We start from the raw sequence: 14996 nt of genomic DNA on the forward strand, positions 1-14996 counted from the left end.
AATCACGTAAAAAATTCCTAACCTGTAAGTATCTGAAAAAATGTGTATTAGAGATATCATATTTATCCATTAACTGCGAAAAGGACATTAAACAGTCCTGTAAAAACAAATCTAAAAAAGTTTATTCCCTTAATTTTCCATGTTAAAAAAGCCTTATCCAAAGTTGATGGTTTAAAAAAGAAATTAGAATAAATATTACTAGAAAGTAGAAAATCATTTAATTCAAAAGATCTATGAAACTGAAACCAAATTTTTAAAGTATGTTTAAAAATAGTGTTGAGAGCTTCTCTACCTATTCTGGAGAGCGAAAACAGAAGGGGAGCTCCTAATAAAGAAGCTAGCGAAAACCCCATTACTGAATTTTTCTCTAACTGTAACCATGAAGGGCGATCTTGGTCCTCTATATCATAAATCCAGAAAGTAATATAATGAATATTAATTGCCGAATAATAAAATCTAAAGTTTGGTAAGACCAGTGCTCCATCTTTTTTTGTTTTTTGCAATAAAAGTTTATTCAATCTAGAGCTTTTATTATTCCAGATATTCAACTAAAGGAGAGAAATTATATCTATATAGGTCTTTAAAATTCTTAGTAATTTTGATACCAAGGTAAGTGAAATGGTTTTTGACAATATTAAAAGGTATTTGATCATAATAATCAGAATAATTATTAATAGGAAATAATTCATTTTTATTTAAATTGAGTTTATATCCAGAAAGAATACCAAATTCTGTAAATATGGATAACATAAAAGGAATAGATTTCCTAGGATTTGAAATGTACACTAATAAATCATCCGCTTATAACGAAATGTTATGTAATTTATCCCCTCTTAATACCCTGCACAGAATTAGAATCCCTGAGAGCAATAGCAAGTGGTTCTAAAGCCAAATTAAATAATAAAGGACTAAGGGGACAACCCTGACGGGTACCTCTATATAATATAAAATAAGGAGACTTTTGATTATTAGTTATAACCACAGCTACCGGGGCCTGATAAGTCAATTTAATCCAGGAAATAAATCCTGGACCAAAATTAAACCTCTTCAAAACCTGAAATAGGTAAAGGCCACTCCACGCTATCAAAGGCTTTGTCTGCATCCAAAGATACAATACATTCAGATTCTTTGGTTGAGGGGGAATAAATGATATTTAACAATCTTCGAATATTAAAATGTGAGTACCTATTTTTGATAAATCCTGTTTGATCATTTGAGATAACATTAGGCAAGATATTCTCAAGCCTATTTGCTAGAATCTTAGAGAGGATTTTAAAATCTACATTCAATAAAGAAATAGGTCTATAGAATACACATTCCAGTGGGTCTTTTCCTTTTTTTTGGAATCAATGAAATTAGTGCCTCATAAGAAGTTTTAGGAAGGTCCCCAGAGGATGTAGAATCAGTAAACGTTTGGTGAAGATGTGTTATAAGCATTTCATGAAAAGTCTTATAAAATTCTACCGTATAACCAGCAGGTCCCGGAGCTTTACCTAATTGCATAGAGGATGTAGCCTTGGCTATCTCCTCTTGTTTAATAGGTACATCTAACATATCAACATCTTGAATTGAAATTTGAAGTATGTTTAACCTTTGCAAAAATCTATTCATAATAATAATGCTATCAGAGAATTCAGATTTATAAAGATTAGAAGTCCGTAAATATCTTATTAATTTCATAAAGATCTAAAGTTTCTGTTCTATCTGGTTGATGAATTTTTAAAATCAGTCTTATAGACAATAGACAGTAGGTGCAGGAGTAGGCCATTCGGCCCTTCTAGCCAGCACTGCCATTCACTGTGATCATGGCTGACCATACACAACCAGTACCCTGTTCCTGCCCTCTCCCCATATTCCTTGACCCCGCTATCTATAAGAGCTCTATCTAACTCTCTCTTGAATGCATCCAGAGACTTGGCCTCCACTGCCTTCTGGGGCAGAGCATTCCACGTATCCACCACTCTCTGGGTGAAAAAGTTTTTCCGCATCTCTGTTCTAAATGGCCTACCCCTTATTCTTAAACTGTGGCCTCTAGTTCTGGACTCACCCATCAGCGGGAACATGCTTCTTGCCTCCAGTGTGTCCAATCCCTTAATAATCTTATATGTTTCAATCAGATCCCCTCTCATCCTTCTAAATTCCAGTGTATACAAGCCCAGTCGCTCCAATCTTTCAACATATGACAGTCCCGCCATTCTGGGAATTAACTTTGTGAACCTACGCTGCACTCCCTCAATAGCAAGAATGTCTTTCCTCAAATTTGGAGACAAAAACTGCACACAATACTCCAGGTGGGGTCTCACCAGGGCCCTGTACAGCTGCAGAAGGACCTCTTTACTCCTATACTCAATTCCTCTTGTTATAAAAGCCAGCATGCCATTAGCTTTCTTCACTGCCTGCTGTTCCTGCATGCTTGCTTTCATTGACTGATGTGCAAGAGCACCCAGATCTCGTTGTACTTCCCCTTTTTCTAACTTGACTCCATGTAGATAGTAATCTGCCTTCTTGTTCTTGCCACCAAAGTGGATAACCTCACATTTATCCACATTAAACTGCATCTGCCATACATTTACCCACTCACCCAACCTGTCCAAGTCACCCTGAACCTCATAACATCCTCCTGACATTTCACACTGCCACCCAGCTTTGTGTCGTCGGCAAATTTGCTAATGTTACTTTTAATCCCTTCATCTAAATCATTAATGTATATTGTAAACAGCTGCGGTCCCAGCACCGAACCTTGCGGTACCCCACTGGTCACACCCTGCCATTCCGAAAGGGACCCGTTAATCACTACACTTTGTTTCCCGTCAGCCAGCCAATTTTCAATCCATGTCAGTACTCTGCCCCCAATACCATGTGCCCTAATTTTGCCCATTAATCTCCTATGTGGGACTTTATCAAAAGCTTTCTGGAAGTCCAGGTGCACTACATCCACTGGCTCTCCCTTGTCCATTTTCATAGTTACATTCTCAAAAAACTCCAGAAGATTAGTCAAGCATGATTTTCCCTTCATAAATCCATGCTGACTTGGACTGATCCTTCTACTGCTATCCAAATGTGTCATAATTTCCTCTTTTATAATTGACTCCAGCATCTTTCACACCACTGACGTCAGGCTAACCGGTCTATACTTTCCCGTTTTTCTCTCTCCCTCCTTTCTTGAAAAGTGGAACAACATTAGCCACCCTCCAATCAGCAGGAACTGTTCCTGAATCTATAGTACATTGGAAAATGATTACCAATGTGTCCACGATTTCTAGAGCCAACTCTTTAAGTACCCTGGGATGCAGACCATCCGATCCTGGGGACTTATCAGCCTTCAGACTCAACAGTCTATCCAACACTGGTTCTTGCCTAATATTAATTTCCTTCAGTTCATCCTTTACCCTAGTTCCTTTGGCCACTATTACATCTGGGAGATTGCTTGTGTCTTTCCTAGTGAAGACAGATCCAAAGTACCTGTTCAACTTGTCTGCCATTTCCTTGTTCCCCATAATAAATTCACCTGTTTCTGTCTTCAATGGCCTAATTTTGGTCTTAACTATTTTTTTTCTATTCACATACCTAAAGAACCTTTTACTATCCTCCTTTATATTCTTGGCTATTTTACCTTTGTACCTCATTTTTTTCTTGATGTATTGCCTTTTTTGTTATCTTCTGTTGCTCTTTAAAAGCTTCCCAGTCCTCCAGTTTCCCGTTCATATTTGCTATGTTATACTTCTCTTTTATTTGTATACTGCCGTTTACTTCCCTCGTCAGCCACTGCCACCCCTTACTCCCCTTAGGATCTTTCTTCCTCTTTGGAATGAACCGATCCTGCACCTTCTGCACTATTCACAGAAATGCTTGCCATTGTTGTTCCATTGTCTTCCCTGCTAAGGTATTGTTCCATTGAACTTTGGCCAGCTCCTCCCTCATAGCTCCATAGTTCCCTTTGTTCAACTGTAATACTGACACATCTGATTTTCCCTTCTCCTTCTCAAATTGTAGGTTAAAACATATTATATTATGGTCACTGCCTCCTAATGGTTCCTTTACCTTGAGGTCCCTGATCAAATCTGGTTCATTGTACAACACTAAATCTAGAATTGCCTTCTCCCTGGTAGGCTCCAGTATAAGCTGTCCTAGGAATCCATCTCAGAGGCACTCCACAAACTCCCTTTCTTGGGGTCCAGTGCCATTCTGATTCTCCCAGTCTACCTGCATGTTGAAATCCCCCATGACAACTGTATCATTACCTTTGCGACATGCCAATTTTAGCTCTTCATTCAACTTACACCCTACATCCAGACTGCTGTTTGAAGGCATGTAGATAACTCCCATTAGGGTCTTTCTACCCTTAGAATTTCTCAGTTCTATCCACACTGACTCTACATCCCCTGATTCTATGTCCCCCCCCCCCCTTGCAAGGGACTGAATATCATTCCTCACCCAGAGAGCCACCCCACCCCCTCTTCCTGTCAGTCTGTCCTTTCGATAAGATGTATACCTTGAATATTCATTTCCCAGGCCCTGTCCGCTTGAAGCCATGTCTCAGTTATTCCCACAACATCGTACTTGCCAATTTCCAACTGAGCCTCAAGCTCATCTACTTTATTCCTTATACTTCGTGCATTCATATATAATACTTTTAATTCATTACTCCCCTCTCCTTTCATAACAATTCCTATTTCACTTGGCCATACTGTATGATCTCTTCTTGAGCTTTCTATTCCATTGATTCTGTTGTCCTTTTTAACTTTTCTTATTTTCACTTTCCCTTTAACTCCATCCTTATATTTCCAGTTCATCCCCTCCCCCCCCCACTACTTAGTTTAAACACATCCATGTTGCATTGGCAAACCTGTCTGCCAGAATGCTGGTCCCCCACCTATTAAGGTGCAACCCATCCCATTTGTACAATTCATCCCTACCCCAAATCAGATCCCAGTGGTCCAAGAATGTAAATCCTTGCTACTTGCACCAGTTCCTCAGCCACACATTCAGATCCATTATCTCCCTGTTCCTGCTCTCTCCAGCACAAGGAACTGGAAGCACACCAGAGATAACCACCCTGGAAGTCCTGCTTTTCAGCCTTCTTCCGAGTTCTCTGAAGTCTATGCAGAATGTCCTTGCTCTTCTTCCCGATGTCATTTGTGCCAACATACACTACCACTTCCGGCTGTTCACCTTCACCCTTGAGGATTCCCTGCAATCGGTCCGTGATGTCCTGGATCCTAGCACCAGGGAGGCAACACACCATCCTTAAATCTCACCTGTTGCCGCAGAAACCCCTTTCCGTACCTCTTACTATGGAGTCCCCTACTACCACAGCTCTTCCTGATGTCTGACTCCTCGGCTCTGCTTCTGCACCAATTTTCAGCTCGCAGACCTGTCCGCCTCTCAGATTGGCAGTATCTTCTGTCCTGACAGCTTCCAAGAGGTCTTCTGACCATCCCAGCCTTTAACTGACCCGCTTAAAGCTTAGCAGATTTTTCCCCATGTATGTAAAATAAACTTTTAGATTTAATAATTTGCTGTTCAATGGGAGAGGTCAGAAGCAAATCATACTGTGATTGAAGTTCGCCCCTTTCTTTATATAGGTCTTCAGTAGGTTTAACTGTTTACACTTTATCTATCTGTTTAATTTTATTAATAAGCACTGACAATTCTGCTTTAGTTTTCTTTCTCAAGGCTGCTGAATATGAGATTATCTGTCCCCTAAGAAAAGATTTCAACGTGTCCCATATAACCAAATTTGACATTCCTTCAGTTGTATTAAATTCAAAAAATATAGGAATTTGCTCCTTAATAAAATTAACAAAATCTAGTTCCTGTAACAATACGGGATTCAGTCTCCACTGTGATATTTTCAAAAATCTATCCGAAAGCTCAAGGGTTAACTTTAAAGGTGCATGATCTGAGAGCGCAATGATGTCATACACACATTCAGCAACGGAGTTTAACTGACGTGTATCTAAAAAAAAATGTAGTCAATTTGAGACTACTTGTGATGAACGTGTGAGAAAAAAGAGGAATTTTTATCATTGGGGTGCTTATATCTCCAAATATCGACGAGGCCATATTCTAATAAAAGAAAGTTAATACAAGCTGCCGCTTTATTAGGAAGCGACGGATTGGTTGATGACCTGTCAATCGCCGGATTTAAACAACAATTAAAGTCACCACCCATGATCAACTTATATTCATTGAGATTCGTTAACTTAGAAAAAAGTTTCTTAAAAAAATCAGAATTATCTATATTAGGTGCGTATATACACACACCAGAGCTAGCTTTTGCTCGCAGTAACCAGTAACAATTAAATATCTTCCAGTCGAATCAGTAGTAGTATTAAAGTGTACATGAGGGATTTTGGGGCTAAGAAATATAGAAACGCCTCTGATCTTACAATTAAACAGCTAGTGGAACAGAGGTCCTTTCCAAAAGTGGAAAAACCTGTCCTCATCCTGTTTTCGTATATGATTTTCTTGCGCAAAAATAATATCTGCATTAAGCGTTTTTAATTTCTTAAAAATCTTTTTACGCTTAATGGGGTGATTGACACCATTCCAGTTCCAAGATATTATATTAATTTTATTAATATCCATGTTTAAATTTGAATTTAATTTTATATAAAAGAAATGTTACGCAAGTACAGATTAAACCAAAAGGCATGGGTACAACCAGAAGGAGTGACGCACTTACGAAAGAGAAATCCATCAAATGAACTGCCCAATCAAGAAAGAAACCTACTCTAATAGACCCCTCGCCCCCCGCCTCCCAAAAGATAAGAATTAAGTGACCAATAGGCTGATCTCATGCTAACCTAATAACCCTTGACCCTGTTCTCCATCTTGCAGCTCCGTATGTTAAAATAAAGCAACGATCCCACGGAAAATAGCCATAATAAAAGGCACAAGCAGAATTTAACTACTATAATGTTATGTCTAACAGTAATAAAAACATAATTAGCTATGGCCATCTTAGAATCAGCTAAAGTATCTTAAGCACATATTCAAAAAAAGAGAATAAATCTGAGCAAATAATATCACAAACAATATTATTTCTCTCGAAAAAGAAAAGTAAATGAGTATATAACAGACCTAAAACTATAAGCATTGAAACAAAAGAAATAAAAAGATTAATACACAACAGGTCCTACACGGACTATTAGAGTACAATACTATAAAGGTTCCCTACAAAACTAGTTATTAATAAGGTAAAAAAAAATTAAATCTGCCACGTCCCATACCAAAGACTAAAAAGGCATAGAATGTACTTAACTCAGGAGATCCATAACAACTTGTACAGCAAATACTTCAAAATTGTCTATTGAGTAATCGGGTTAACTTTAATATTTTATTCAGTAGGCTTAACTTTAAGATTTTTAATGTACTCCCATCCCTCCTGAGGAGAGTAGATTCTCAGTGACTGAGATTTTTCAGCAAAAATTATCAGCTTTGCTGGAAAGCGAAGGGAGGGGTATAAATCTAATTCATACATTTCACTCATAACTTCTCGATATTTCCTTCTTTCGGCAAAGATTTCAGGAGGATAGTCTTCGACTATACGAATCTGTGTTGAGTTAAAGATTAATTCCTGCTTCTTTCTGGCTTCTTGAAGAACAGCTTCTTTAGTTGTATAATAATGCAAAGAAAGTACAACTGGTCAAGGACGTAATTCGGATAAACGCGGAGAAAATGGAATTCTGTGGGCTCTGTCAATTAAGGGGCTAGTTTCGAGGGTCTCATTAAAAAGTGAGTACAACTTATCTGAGAAGAATTTTAACAGATCGCCAGCTTCAGTATTTTCAGGCAGTCCCAGAATACGCAAATTCCTCTGACGCCCTCTACTATCTAAATCAGCCATTCTTTTCTTCGTTTTTGATAGTTCCGAGGTAATTTCATTGAGTTTCTTTTCCATCGAAGATATCTTCATTCCTTGATTTGCTTGAATAGATCATGCTCACACTCAATTTGGGGTTGCAGTCTGCTGAAGTGTTTGAAGTTGAGAGTCCAAATTTTTCAGAGAGTCTTGAATCATAGAAATAGCTTTTTCAAGCTTCCTGTTTGAACCGGCCAGCTTATCAATTTTAATATTAAGCTATCCGAATTCCGATTTCATGTCTTGTATTGAAGAAAATATTCCTGTTAATGTAACAGATTCCTCTGTTTTCTTGGTTTGTTCCATTTGCTCCGTTTCAGGAAAAGTCTTACCGCCTCTCAGTTTAATACCAGGACGACTTTTTTTGGCCATTGTAAGTTGTAAGTCCTTCAGTAGAAGTAATAAATCATCAAAACAAAAAGGGATCTGTCAGTGGGATATAAAATATATTAAAAGAGAGAGCCGCTAGGAATGCGACTTACTCCATATGCTACAAAATGGAGAATCCCCGGAAATGGGGATGGTGCTGGAGGATTGGCGTATTGCTCATGTGGTTCCGTTGTTTAAAAAGGGTTCTAAGAGTAAACCTAGCAATTATAGACCTGTCAGTTTGACGTCAGTGGTGGGTAAATTAATGGAAAGTATTCTTAGAGTTGGTATATATAATTATCTGGATAGACAGGGTCTGATTAGGAATAGTCAGCATGGATTTGTGCGTGGAAGGTCATGTTTGACAAATCTTATTGAATTTTTTGAAGAGGTTACTAGGAAAGTTGAGGAGGGTAAAGCAGTAGATGTTGTCGATATGGGCTTCAGTAAGGCCTTTGACAAGGTTCCACACGGAAGGTTAGTTAAGAAGGTTCAATCGTTAGGTATTAATGTTGAAGTAATAAAATGGATTCAACAGTAGCTAGATGGGAGATGCCAGAGGGTAGTGGTGGATAACTGTTATGTTGGAGGCCGGTGACTAGTGGTGTGCCTGAGGGATCTCAGGGACTGTATTGGGTCCAATGTTGTTTGTCATATACATTAATGATCTGGATGATGGGGTAGTAAATTGGATTAGTAAGTATGCAGATGATACTAAGGTAGGTGGCGTTGTGGATAATGAAATAGGTTTTCAAAGCTTGCAGAGCGATTTAGGCCAGTTAGAAGAGTAGGCTAAGCGATGGCAGATGGAGTTTAATGCTGATAAGTGTGAGGTTCTACACTTTGGTAGGAATAATCCAAATAGGATATACATGGTAAATGGTAGGGCATTGAAGAATGCAGTAGAACAGAGTGATCTAGGAATACTGGTGCATAGTTACCTGAAGTTGGAATCTCATGTTGATAAGGTGGTGAAGAAAGCTTTTGGTATGCTGGCCTTTATAAATCAGACCATTGAGTATAGGAGTTAGGATATAATGTTAAAATTGTACAAGGCATTGGTAAGGCCGAATTTGGAGTATTGTGTATGATTCTGATCACCAAATTATAGGAAAGATATCAACAAAATAGAGAGAGTACAGAGGAGATTTACTAGAATGTTACCTGGGTTTTGGCACCTAAGTTACAGGGAAAGGCTGAACAAGTTAGGTCTTTATTCTTTGGAGCATAGAAGGTTGAGGGGGGGACTTAATAGAGGTATTTAAAATAATGAGGGGGATAGATCGAGTTGATGTGGATAGGCTTTTTCCATTGGGAGTAGGGGAGATTCAAACAAGAGGACGTGATTTGAGAGTTAGGGGTCAAAATTTAAGGGTAACATGAGGGGGAATTTCTTTATTCAGAGAGTGGTAGCTGTGTGGAATGAGCTTCCAGTAGAAGTGGTAGAGGCACGTTTGGTATTGTCATTTAAAGTAAAATTGGATAGGTACATGGACAGGAAAGGAATGGATGGTTATGGGCTGAGTGCGGGCCAGTGGGACTAGGTGAGTGTTAGTGTCGGCACGAACTAGAAGGGCCAAGATGGCCTGTTTCTGTGCTGTAATTGTTATATGGTTATATGATCTGATTGAAACATATAAGATTATTAAGGGATTGGACATGCTAGAGGCAGGAAAAATGTTCCCGACGTTGGGGGAGTCCAGAACCAGAGGTAACAGTTTAAGAATAAGGGTAGACCATTTAGAACATAGTTGAGGAAAAACTTTTTCTCCCAGAGAGTTGTGGATCTATGGAATGCTCTGCCTCAGAAGGCAGTGGAGGCCAATTCTCTGGATGCTTTCAAGAAAGAGTTGGATAGAGCTCTTAAAGATAGCGGAGTCAAGGGATATGGGGAGAAGGCAGGAACGGGGTACTGATTGCGGATGATCAGCCATGATCACATTGAATGGCGGTGCTGGCTCGAAGGGCCAAATGGCCTACTCCTGCACCTATTGTCTATCATCTATATCAGGAATAAGTTTTTTTACACAGAGATTGGTGAGTGTGTGGAATGGGCTGCCAGCGATGGTGATGAAGTTGGAAACATAAGGGTCTTTTAAGAGACTCCTGTATAGATACATGGAACTTAGGAAAATAGAGGTCTACTGGTAATTCTAGGTAGTTTTAAGGTAAGGACATGTTCGGCCCAGTTTTGTGAGCTGAGGGGCCTGTACTGTGTTGTAGGTTTTCTGTGTTTCTATTAATATCATATTCTGTCTTCAAATTTGATCTACTAAAATGACCTATCTGGGTTGAACTCCAACTGCCACTTCTGATCCCAGTTCTGGACCCAATTGATGTCCTGCTGTAACCTCTGACAACCCTCCAGACTATCCACAACACCCCTGACTTTTGTATCAACAAACTTACTAACCCACTCATCTACTTCCTCATCCACATCATTTATAAAAATCACAAAGAGGAGGTGTCCCAGAACAGATCACTGTGGAACACCACTGATCAGCATCCACAATACAGAATGTGAACTATCTGAAAGCACCTTCTGCCTCTGTGGGCAAGCCAATTGTGGATCCACAAAGCAAGGTCTCCTTGGAATCCATGTCCCATTACTTTTTGAATGAGCCTCGCATGGAGAACTGTATCAAATGCCTTACTGTATCCCATATACACTACATCCATTGCTCCACCTTTATCAATGTATTTTTTTACATCCTCAAAGAATTCAATCAAGTTTGTAAGGCATGACCTGCTCTTGACAAAGCCATGCTTCCCTTCCCTAGTCAGATTATGTCTCTCCAAATGCTCATAAATGCTGCCTCTTAGGATCTTCTCCAACAACTTACCTACCTCTGAAGTAAGACTCACTGGTCTATAATTTTTTGGGTTATCTCTACTCCCTTTCTTGAACAAGGGAACAATGTTTGCAACCTTCCAATCCTCTGGTACTTCTCCCATCCCTGTTGATGATGCAAAGATCATCACCAGAAGCTCAACAATCTCCTCCCTCACTTCCCACAGTAGCCTGGAGAATACCTCGTCTGGTCCCGGTGACTTGTTTGCTGTAATACATTTCAAAAGCTCTAGCACATCCTTTTTCTTAATGTCTATACACTCAAGCATTTCAGTCTGCTTTAAGTCATCCCCACGATCACCAAGGTCCTTCTCACTGGTGAATACTGAAGCAAAGTACCCTGGCTACCTCCTCTGGCTCCATGCAGATGTTTCCACTCTCACTCCTGGTTAGTCCTATTCTCACTTGGCTCATCCTCTTGCTCTTCACATTCAAGGCCTTTTCATGGCCCCTTTTAGCTCTCCTAATTTCATTTATGAGCTCCTTCCTGGTATCCTTGTAATTCTCTAGAACTCTAACTCTCCCTGAGCCTTTTGTAAGCTTTATTAGTTTTTCTACATCCTTTCTATACCATGGTTCTTTTACTCTCCCATTCTTTCCCTGCCTCAATGGAGCATACCTATGCAGAACGCCATGCAAAATTCCCCTGAATGTTTGCCACATTTCTGCCATGCATTTCCCTGAGAACATCTGCTCCCAATTTATGTTCCCAAGTTCATGCCTAATAGCATCATATCTCCCCGTACCCCAATTAAATGTTTTATAAAATTTTCTGTTCCTATCCCTCTCTAGCGTTATGGTAAAGGAGACAGAGTTGTAATCACTACCTCCAAAATGCGAGAGATATGACACCTGGCCAGGCTCATTTCTCACTACCAGATCAAGTACAGCCTCTCCTCTCGTTGCCCTATCTACATATTACATCAGGAAACCTTCCTGAACACACTAAGAAACTTCACCCCACTAAACCTCTTGCTTTAAGAAGATGCCAGTCTCCATTTTTAGGAAAGTTAAAGTCACCCATCACAACAACCCTATTATTATTTCACCATTCCAGAATCTGCCTCCCAATCTGCTTCTTGATGTCTCTGTTACTATTAGGGGGGGGCGGGGGGTTGTATAAAAACACCCAGTAAATTTATTACACCCACAATGACTCAGTAGAGAATCCCTCTATGACTTCTTCCTTTTCTGCAGCCGTGATACTATCCCTGATTAGTAGTGCGACTCCCCCACCTCTTTTGCCTCCCTCCCTATCCTTTTTGAAACATCTAAAGCCTGCATACTCAGCAGCCATTCCTGCCCCCAAGTTATCCAAGTCTCTGTCATGACCACAGCATCATAATTCCACTTGCAGTATTATCAGCTGTTTTGGGCCCCTTAGAAAGGATGTACTGAAACTGGAGAAGGTTCAAAGATGGTTCATGAAAATGATTCTAGGATTGAATGGCTTGTTTTATGAAGAGCGCTTGATGGCTTTGGGCCTGTATTCACTGGAATTCAGAAGAATGAAGGGTGACCTCATTGAAAGGCCTTGATAGAATGGATGTGAGAGGGTTACCTATGATGGGAGAGTCTAAGGTCAGAGGACACAGCCTCAGAAAAGGAGGGAATCCTTTTAGAACGGAGGTAAGGAGGAATTTATTTAGCTAGAGAGTGGTGGATCTTTGGAATTCTTTGCCACAGGCAGCTCTGGAGGCCGTCTTTATGCATATTTAAGGCAGAGGTTGGTAGATTCTACATTGGTCAGTGCATGAAGGGATATGGGAAAAGTTAGGAGATTGGGGCTGAGAGGAAAATTGGATCAGACTTGACAAAATGGTGAAGCCGACTCAATGGGCCTGATGGCCTAATTGTATTCCTATATCTTTTGGTTTTATGGTCTTTGCCAGAAAACAGCCTGTCCCTATCCACACTTGCCAGATCTTTTCTGGTACAATCAAAATAAGAGAGCCTCTCGTGTAAAATCCAATGCTGATTAAATATATGCAGTTTTATCTACAAAACCTAGTTAAAGCACCATTCTCACATTCAGTGGTCCACAGCACTAACAACATCTGAAGCAGAGATTGTATTGTCTGGAAATTATTAATTAATTTACTTCTGGTGGGTTTCCAGTTTACATTGAAGTTCAAAATGTTCAAAGTAGATTTATTATCAAAGTACATATATGTCACCATATCCTACCCTGAGATTAATTTTCTTTCTGCATTCACGGCAAAAGAACAAATCAATGCTAAATTGCACACAAACACCGACAGCTAAATTGCAAAAGAAAAGCTGTACAAATAGAAAATAATAATAATAATAATAATAAATAAATAACCCTGAGAACATGAGTTAGAAACATAGAACATAGAAAACCTGCAACACAATACAGGCCCTTCGGCCCACAAAGCTGTGCCAAACATTACTTACTTTAGAAATTACCTAGGGTTACTCATAGCCCTCTATTTTTCTAATCTCCATGTACCTATCCAGGAGTCACTTAAAAGACCCTATCATATCTGCTTCCACCACCGGTGCCAGCAGCCCATTCCATGCACTCACGACTCTGTGCATAAAAAAACTTATCCCTTGCCCCTGAGTTGTGGAATCCTTGAACGCGAGTCCATAGGTTGTGGTTCATAGACCCTAGTTCAGTGTTGAGGCAAGTGTTATCCCCGCTGGTTCAAGAACCTGATAACTGTTCCTGAACCTGGTGGTGTAGGACATGAGTCTCCTGTATCACCTTCTCGATGGCAACAGCAAGAAGAGAGCATGGCCTGGATGGTGAAAGGCCTTGCAGTATTCATTGTAGTTATACTTAATGGCGGGGAGGGCTTTTCCTGAGATCAACTGATCAGTGTCCACTACTTCCCATTCTTGGTTTTGGTGTTTTTGGAAAATTTGGGTTGGGAGTGTGAATAAGAAAGGGTTTGAATATATATTGTATGATTCAACCCCTATAAGATAGGCTGACTTATTGTGACATCCTTAATGTTTTCTGTACCTACAGATGGGAAACTCTATGGGCAGGGGAACCTGAGAAAGTGAATATCTCACAGGCTCGCCAATTTACACCCTGCATTAAACAAATTAACTTCACTACAAACTTGATTCGCCTGGAACTGAACAGTTCTCTCCTAGAATACTATACTGAATTGGATGCTGTATTGCTACATGGTGTAAGAGATAGACCTCTTTCCCTACATAAACCATCCATGTTAGATCTGGACGATGATGACAAGGAAGATCATAGTAGAGAATTCTTCAATGAACAGTCCAGTGAAAAGATCTTATCTGAATGTACCAAGAATGGTTATTTTGGAAGGCTGCCTTATGAGGTAAGGATAATGATAATAGTTTGCATTATAGATTTTAATGGATCACATCTGTGTTTCTTTAATATACACTCAGTGGCCACTTTATTAGTTACACCTGCTTGTTGATGCGAATATCTAATCAGCAGCAACTCAATGCATAAGTGCATGCAATCATGCTCAAAAGGTTTAGTTGTTGTTCAGACTAAACATCAGAATGGGGAAGAATTGTGATTTGAGTAACTTTGACCATGGAATGATTATAAGTTCCAGATGGCATTTACAGAGATTGATGTGAGAAACGAAAATAAACATCCAATGAGCGGCAGTTCTGTTGGCGAATAACCTTGTAAATGTGAATGGTTACAGGAGAATCGCCAGACTCGTTCAAACTGACAAGAAGGTGACAGTAACTCAAATAACCATGCATTACAGCAGATGGATGCAGAAAAGCAGCTATGAATACATAACATGTTGAACCTTGAAGTGGATGGCTATAGCAGCAGAAGATCACTTTGGGTTCCACTCCTATACCTAGTATACTGGCCACAACACGTAGTTAATAAGTAATGCACTTTTTATTGGATGTTTTAGGAACTCTGGTCTT

The 14996-nt window shown here is 39.7% G+C and overlaps 1 protein-coding gene across 4 annotated transcripts in view; it reads left to right on the plus strand.

Annotated features, from left to right (window-relative positions):
* fbxl4 (F-box and leucine-rich repeat protein 4) overlaps positions 1-14996 on the plus strand; it is a 252382-nt gene that overhangs the window by 43095 nt on the left and 194291 nt on the right. For all 4 annotated transcript variants that reach the window (XR_009514246.1, XM_059981364.1, XM_059981366.1 and 1 more), the window contains one exon: positions 14086-14413. Coding sequence is in view for 3 of the 4 variants with exons in the window: in XM_059981364.1 (XP_059837347.1) it covers positions 14086-14413 (328 nt within the window). In the remaining variant the exon portion in view is untranslated. The remainder of the gene's footprint in view (positions 1-14085; positions 14414-14996) is intronic.

Source organism: Hypanus sabinus, chromosome 10 (genome assembly GCF_030144855.1).
Source record: "Hypanus sabinus isolate sHypSab1 chromosome 10, sHypSab1.hap1, whole genome shotgun sequence".
Classification (NCBI taxonomy): Eukaryota; Metazoa; Chordata; class Chondrichthyes; order Myliobatiformes; family Dasyatidae; genus Hypanus; species Hypanus sabinus.